Source organism: Acanthisitta chloris, unplaced genomic scaffold, assembly GCF_000695815.1.
Source record: "Acanthisitta chloris isolate BGI_N310 unplaced genomic scaffold, ASM69581v1 scaffold38098, whole genome shotgun sequence".
Classification (NCBI taxonomy): domain Eukaryota; kingdom Metazoa; phylum Chordata; class Aves; order Passeriformes; family Acanthisittidae; genus Acanthisitta; species Acanthisitta chloris.
The window spans coordinates 2,234-10,427 of NW_008687118.1; the positions used below are offsets into that span (position 1 = coordinate 2,234).

At 52.5% G+C, this 8,194-nt stretch overlaps 1 protein-coding gene across 1 annotated transcript; it reads right to left on the bottom strand.

The window, feature by feature from the left end:
* Positions 1–1,574: 1,574 nt before the first annotated feature.
* On the bottom strand, positions 1,575–7,899 carry PDIA3 (protein disulfide isomerase family A, member 3; the record flags this gene model as incomplete). The annotated part of the gene is made up of 11 exons (XM_009080476.1): positions 1,575–1,983; positions 2,257–2,314; positions 2,801–2,880; positions 3,054–3,182; positions 3,988–4,096; positions 4,633–4,815; positions 5,217–5,342; positions 5,740–5,856; positions 6,312–6,441; positions 7,323–7,430; positions 7,782–7,899. Coding segments are annotated over 11 exons (1,278 nt in total), but the record flags the coding sequence as incomplete, so codon positions are not given.
* Between the last annotated feature and the right edge of the window lie 295 nt (positions 7,900–8,194).

An 8,194-nucleotide genomic window follows, 5' to 3' on the forward strand; every position in this document is an offset into this window, starting at 1 on the left:
TGGAGACACTCTGGGGCAGACTCATTCCTCCCTTGCTTGTTCAGGGTGCTCATCCTGCCGAGCCTTCCTGGGAGGGTCCAGGAGAGCAGGCTGGGCTGGGCTGGACTGGGCTAAGGCGTTTGTTATCATCCTTATAAGGCTTTTCGTATCATCCTGCCCCTGGGCTTGGGCTGGGTGGGCTGGACAGCATAGGAAGCATCCAGGAGAAACTCATGTTCTGTGCCTGGGAGAGCAGCTGCCCTGCTGTGGGAGTCTGTGACCCCTGCAAAGCAGCCCCGCGGCAGAGCAGGTGTTGATCCCAATCCAACTGTGCTTGGGTTGGTCAGTGGGATGCAATGGGTGGCACTGGCCTGGGGCAGCAGGTGATGAGCTTCGGCTTAGTGCCAGGCTGGGGCTTGATGGGCAGTGGGGTCAGGACGGGAAGCAGCACTCCCGTGTGGTGTTGCAGGGGTAGCTGTCAGCAGAGCCTGGTGTGGTCCTGTCCCCTGCAGCTGCGCCTGCAGCCTGAGGGGCAGCACCACTGGACACCACATGCTGCCCCCACGGTGCCTCAAAACCTGCACTGGGATGCAGAGCACCTGCCACAGCAGCAGAGCACAGGAAGCAGATGTAGTTTGAGATACTGATGTAGCTGTGGAAGAAACTGTTTTACTGCACAGCTGCTGTAGCCAGAGAACCATGTGCTAAGCCTTGTATGAGCTGCTGTACCTAGAGGGTTCCAGCAGCAATAAATAACTGGTACCCAGCCTTTGAGTTGTGGGGGAGGAATCCAGAGAGAGCAAGCTCTGGCTCTTGCCATGGTAACTGCTGCCACACAGCAGTGCCCCGAGTCTGCTGAGCCTCACTTCAGCTCCCATGCAGCCTGAGAATCCAGAGCCAGGGCAACAGCCACTCCCTGGTCAGCCTGTCTCACTCCTTTCCAGAGAGCAGGAGACCCTGTACCCAGGTCTGTCACAGCCCACACCACCCAACCACAGCACAGGGTCTACTCCTCTCCCTCCTCCAGGGAAACCCACAGCTACCAGCCTGTTTTCTGCCATGAGAAGGAATGATCTTACACTTAACTGCCCTCACCACAGCCAAACGTGGCTGTGAGAAACACCTTCAGCCCTGGCCCCACTGTGTTTGGGTAGAGTCTTGTAGGTAGTAGCACTCCTCCCCCTATACCTGACTACTTCTGCACCAGCTTCAAAGCTGGTTTATTGCTGGTGAGCAGGCCCCATGCAAGCCTGCTGCATGTGCCTGCATTGCTCCAACAGAACAGTCACTGTGAGCACCAAGTACCTCTGAACTCGCTGGGGCAGAACACAGACTGAAAAGGCACTTGTGACCAGGGTCCCCAAGCCCAAAGTGTGTGTAAATGAAGCCCAGCACACTGGGACAGTTGTTGCTGCTGCATTCTGGAGGGACTCTGGTAGCTGAGGAAGGAGAACAGGCTAAAGGATGAGCTATTAGTTAGGAACAGACTAGAGAGGGTTCACAAAGTGAGTCATTTCACTCGCAGCAGGAAGCTGCTGCCCAGAAAGAGCAGTACCTCAGTGTTAGGTGTGATGGGTCACCCCAGGACAGGGACCTTGGTCTTAAGGGGGTCATTTTATTGTTTCACTTCTCCAAATGTACAAAAAAAATTAGAAAATAACTGTACCCCCCACCCCCTCCCAAACCACAAAACAAACCAGCCTGGGGAGCCCCACAACAGTGCAGCTAAGAGACGGCAGGAAATTAAACAGAACTAGATACAGCAGCTGGGGCTCCTTGGCCCACATGGCCACTGGCTCTCCACAGCCCAGAACTGGCCCCAGTCTGCCCTGTGCTTCCCCAGTTCACAGAGAGCTCATCCTGACAAGATGGCAACTGGGTACTTTACAAATCCTCCTTCACCTTCTTCTTGGATTTCTTGGATTTGTCTTCCTCCTGCAGCAGGGGAGTGTTGGTTGCCTCCCTCTTCAGGTAACTGACGAAGTCACTCACTTCTCTGCCCCCCTGCAAAGAGCACACAGCAGTGAGGCAGGGCCTGTACCCTTCGGGGGCTTCCCCTCTGCTGAGGGGGGTTCAGATGCCAGGCAGGAGCCCCAGGTGGCTGCAAGCAGAGCTCTCCCCAGGGTCTGCATCACACAGCACAATGCTCCCAGCAGGTACCACCAGGTGTTCCCAGGGTAACAGGACGACCCCCAACTCCAGAGAGGCTTGGTGTGATCTGGACACATGGATGCTCTTCACTTCTTTACGAACCAACAAGAACAGTAAACTACTCACCTCATACTTTTTTGGACTCTGCTTCTTGCCAGCTGGAGCAAAATAGATGGTGGGGAAGCTGGGGAGAGAGAGGACACACCTGAGCTCCTGACATGCTTCTGTCAGACAGCCCCACTGAGAGGACTCGCACCCCACACTGTCCTGGTTTGACATGGCTCGGCTCCAGCAGCTCTTGAGGCAGCAGGGTGTGGCCTCCAAGGACCTGGCCTGAGCTCACAGGTGCAAGTCTGCTAGCTGAACTGCTTTCAGAACAGTGAGCCCAGCTTTGTTTTCACACTGCCAGGAACAGCATCACAGCAGATTCCAAAGCAGCAGAACAGGCCTCCAGGCAGAACCAGGACACCAGGATCCTGGACAAGCCAGGCAGATCAGTGTCCGTTGTTTTCACTTTTGCTTTCTCCACAGCAAGTCATTGTCAGGCAGTCCTGTGGCAATCCCCACACATGCCCTCCCTGTGAGGCTCTTCTAGCTCTTGTGCTGTGGCTGAGGTCAAACAGAGCCTGACCCATCCCCTGACACAAGGTGTCACAGCAGTCAGACCTACCCTCGAACTTCGTAGGGAGAAGGCACATCATTGGCTGTGGCATCCATTTTGGCAATGATGATATTGGGGTCTTTGCTGAGCTGTGGGTAGAAAGACCCCATCAGTAACCCATCCCAGATACCAGAACCCAGCAGTGCCAGAGGATGTCACCTCACCATCCCTCACCACAGGGGAGACCCTCATCATGCAGAGGGAAGAGATCCAAAAAGGAACTTGGGCAGTTGAGTCAGGGAGTCAGGAATCCTAGACCTACCTTCTCCCCCAATTCTTTGTATTTGGGCTCCAGGTTCTTGCAGTGGCCACACCATGGTGCGTAGAACTCTATCAGGACATCTTTGTCTTCTGCATTAACAATTTCATCAAAGTTCTCAGCCACCACCACCTGCAAGGTCCAATCACACCTGTCAGTTCTTTCCAAGGCAGGGGTGAGGCTGTGACATGACACGCTCCACACACTCCACCTAATCCTGGCCCTCCCGCACCCACACAGTGAGCAGGAAAACATCCAAACACAGCACTCCTTATCCTCACTCTGCAGGTAGAAACCTGCCACAAGGCACCAGCACTACCTGCAAGTGAGCTTTGCAGATGATCTCCTCACAGGAGGAGGACAAAACCATTTCTCTTTAACCCCAGAAAGTTCCAAGCTGGGGAGTCAGCCTAGCAGGATCAGCTAAGGCCATCCCCATCCCCACATCCCCAGGTGTGACTCCCATGAATCCCCTCCTGTAAAAGGCCCTCGTCATAAAGCCAGGCCAGAGAATGCTCTTGCTCAGGGCAGAACTGCCTGGGAGGATGAAAGGGAGGCATGATACTAGCCCTCAAGGACGAGATGAACATGGAGCTCCTTAAAACAGTGCAGTCACAACCAGAGCCACGAGAGAGCACTAGCCAAGAGGTCTGCATGATCCCTGGGAATTCAGATGCTGCTGCACTTGTGAAGCACATCACTATCATGCTCCAGCAGCAGTTACCACGCTGAGAGCACAAAGCAGAACCCAAACTGCAGGCCACAGCCTCCCTTGGCTCAGAAAGCTGCAGTGCAACAAGGGACTGAGTAAGTCCTCCATCCATCACGGCAGAAGCTCCTCGAGCTGCCGCCATGGCACACTCACAGCATTCCATGGTGGCACACGGCTGGAAGCGGCTGCTGGGCAGTGTCTCTGCATCCACACACACACACTCACCTTCACAGGGCCATCGTTGCTTTCAGGGACAGGCTCTGATTTTAGGTACTTTTTCAAGTTTCCATCGAAGTAATCCTGCAGAAATCTCTCCAGAGCCTTTCCATCACGGCTGAAAGAAAAGTGACATTACAGCCATCATCACACACATAGCATGGGAGGGGAAAACTTTCAAGGCTGATTTAAGCTCCTTCCACCCACACAACAGATGCCAGCTGCATCTCTGACAGCACTAGTCTGGGACTGGCTTAGTAGATCCCAGAATAAGTGCAAGGATGCCCTTAAGAGCTCTGACAGAAGGCTGGATGCACATCCCATTCAAAGTTTTAGGCCTTCCAGCACCCTCAAGTTTCTTTTTTTTCCCCAAAAGGAAAGGTCTAACTATTTCCCTTGCCCTTTAATACATCCTAGTTCCTAACCAGACACTTCAGTATCTTGAATTAAATCCTCCCCCTTTGGATAACAGGAGGGGCTGTGAGCTCCCTGGAGAGCAGAACACAGGAGCCATTTTGACCCAGCAATCACTTCCTCCAGCTAGAGCATCCAACTTTCCTTTTTTCCTCCAAGCTAACCAAGTGTGATCTGGTCAGAGACCTCCAGGCCAAAGTCCAAAGTGAGATTCAACACTACCAAGTTCCAAAAACTTACGAGAACTCTTCTTGCATAACGTATTTGTCTCCCTTGGCAGTTCTGATGGCCACGACCGGGGCTTCGCCCATGCTGCTGTCCAGACCAAATTCAGGCAGCTCATGGCCAAAGGTTTTCCGACTAGCAACAGCGTAAGACAGTTTGTGGCCAGCATCTAAGAACTTCTTTGCAATCATCATAACTCTGAGGGGAAAAAATAACAAACAAAACCCCGAAGCATTATTTCTTGGAACACATTCTTCCACACATCATAACCCCTTCAAGCTGACATGTGCATGGGACGAGGAACTTGGTGGCAGAAGGTGCTCTGCAGAGCCAAGTCCTGTAGAAATGGTGCTGAGAAGCAAAGGAGTAAGCTTGTGTCTGTGGTGAGTGAGGCAAATGCTGTGTGCTTTCACCCTCCACCCTGCCAGTGTGTCCCTGGGGTCTTAGGTACTGCGGAACATGGAGGACACCATGGCAGCGAGGCAGTGTGTGGGGAAGGCCCAACTTCCTGAGGAGCAGGATCCAAGGGCAAGCAGGCAGGGCTTCAGAGGATTGTCACCCACCCAAGCAGGAACAGTGCAAGGCTGATCCACCCCCACCTGTTGCGCCAGTAGTTGGATCCCTTTGTGTTCTTCTCATAGTCCACATCGTAGTAAGCCACCAGCAAGTCCTTGCCCTGGATCAAGTCTTTGTTGTCTTCAGTCATGTGTGGGCAGATGCCAAAGCTGTCAATGAGAGAGGTCTCAGCAGAGCTCACCACCCCAGAATGGGTTCCAAGCAGCACACTTGTTTCCCACTCAGGAACCACTCAGGCCTCAGGAACAAACACTGTGCTCGTTCCTGCACCAGGTGATTCTGAGTCAAACCTCTGTCTCCAGACACATCATGGCTAGAGCTGACCTAAATAAGGCCAAAGTTGGCACACTTCTCACAGGCTCAGTTTTTAAACAGAAGTGTGGCTGGGAGAATATGGAGAATGTATGCCAACAGCCAGGCCAGGATGTTGGGGAGGTGTCCCCAAAGGGAGTGGGACACCAGGAATGCAAGCTGGGTAAACAAGCTCTGACAGGGCAGAGCCAACCAGGGGCAGTCCATCACGTTCACTGGTGATAAATCACTCACATGTTCTCCTGGATGAACTTCTTGATCTTTCCACTGGTGATTTTGTCTTCTGGGTACTTGACGGAGCTCTCCTCAAACTTGTTGGCCAGGCGTGGAGGACGGAACAAGACTATTCCCCTGTGGGGAAGCAGGTGTGGTGAATCACCTCAAAGGTCCCTGGGAGTCTGAGGACAGCAGCCAGATGAGGCAAGACCCCCATGTCCAGTGACCATCCCCACTCACCATTCATAGCTCAAACAACACTGGGCACTACTGCATTAGATGTACCTGTCAGAGCCTTCTCCATGCTGCAGACAGGTCGCAGTGAGAATCACAAACCCCACAACAAATGATGAGGAAGGAAAACACCTCTGTTGAGATACTTCCCAGCCAGAGGCAGACATTAATCCTCCAGAGCCTGCAACCCATTGCACCTTTCTATCTCAGCCCAAAAGAGATAAAAGATACATCAGTGCCAGCAGGAGAAGAACCAGACCTTGAGCTATATTCAGAAAGTGAACCCAGTTAACAACTGTAATCCATGAACGTGTTCCAAATGCCTCAATAACAACTCTCTGTGTTCAGGCACTTACTCTCCATCCTCCTCGTACTTGTTCACCAGCTGCTCCTGGGAGGTGTGTGCAAAGCGGTAGTTGTCCCTGAGGCTGTTGGCTGCTTTCATGAACTCTGAGTAGGCATCCCCAGAGGCATCCCTGAAGAATCCTGCAGCAGAAGGGCAAGTGGTGACCTTGAGCAGCCACAGACACACTCCCTGGGCAGCCCTCATCATTCTCTACAATGCACTGGGAGATCCCTCCCAAATCCAGTCCTCCAGGGCATGTTCAGACCTTCACCTCTGACAGCTTCTCTCCCATGTTTTGGAACCTCCTTGCACTCCCTCCCTCCCAGCAGCAACTCAAGAGCTGCCCAGCTTGTTCATTTAGCCAAGGGCAGCTGTCCCCTGAGCACCCACACATCCAGTGGTGACCATGTGACACTGCCAGTGGTAACAACTGCCAGCGGCACTTACTGGCAGTAAGTTTGAGAATGCTAACCAATACTCATCCTGTTACATCTATAAAACAACACCTGATCTGCACAGAAGGAATCTGCTGCTGCCACTTGTAACCACGGTCACAATCATCTGAGGCCATCAGAGCCCCCAATGTACCTTCCAGCAACCCAAAGCTACTTGTCAGCCAGCCAAGAGAGCAACAGCCTTTGGCAAACACACACTGTTGTGCCAGGATGACTGGCACAGCCAGACTGCTGTGGCGGGGCTGTGACACAGCCAGAGTGCTGGGAATAAAAAGGAAGGTTTGGAAGGAATCCCCAGAGGCCCCTGAGCCAACCTCCTGCTCAAAGCAAGACCAGCTCCACTCAGATCAGGTTGCTCAGAGCTTTGTTCAGCTGAGTTGTGAAAGCCTCCCAGGCTGAAGGTTTTGAAATCCCTCTGGGCACACATTCCAGGGCTTTATCATTCTCTTTATCAACAGCTTTTTTGCTGGTGTCCATGTGAGTTTCTCTTGGCACAGCCTGTGGCACTGTCCCTGGTCCTTCACAGAGCCCCAGGGCCCAGCAACCTCCACTCTGCCTCTACTCACCCACAACAGAAGCATCTCTGTCCCCAGTGAACTTCTCAAACTCAGCCATGGAACTGAGAGCCACTGAAGCAGGTCCTGCCTGTTTCTTGAGATGGCTGACAATCCCATCTTGAAACAAAGTAGAACAGTTAAAGGCATCAACACAAAATTCCAGAAGGAATTTCCCAAACTCCAAAAGCTGTTCCTGCAGAATCCATGCACATCTGCCACACAACACCTATGTGAACTGGAGAGCTCCCACCACACAGGAACTGTCTGGCATCCTGGGAACCAGGAGCTAATGTGGAAACCTTCACCTTTAAAGGGCAGCTTTAAGGGATAACAAACATTCAGCACAAACAGCTCTAGAAAGGGCAAGGGAGACTGTGTGTGTGTGTACCTCCACTGTGTCCCTGGACACCAGGTTGGGCCCCTGGGCCTCCCTCAAAAAGCAAGCCAGAGGCTGTGACCAGCTCTTACCTGCTGTTCTGGGCCCATCATAGGTTCCTGCCTCTTCTCCATCCCGAAAAATCTTCAGGGTGGGATATCCACTGACTCCATACTTGTTACAGGTATTTGAGTTCGCTGTACAGTCAACCTAAAGGAAGGGAAACTTACTACTCAGACAAAAATCCAGCCCTAACACACCCAACCCAGCCTAGAGGGATCTATCACACAGTGCCTGATGCTGGACAGCCCAGACCGGGGAGGAGGCAGCACAGGGATAATGAGAGGCCCAGAAAAATAGTTGAGGAAATACTAGAAAGATTAAGTAGTCGCAAGTTTTACCGGAATACATACACAAAACACCAGAAAAGATAGGCTGTCGTGACAAAGAATTGAATGTTGTCAGCACCTCATCAGCCCAGAGGTCCCTACAAGGCCTGAAGAGA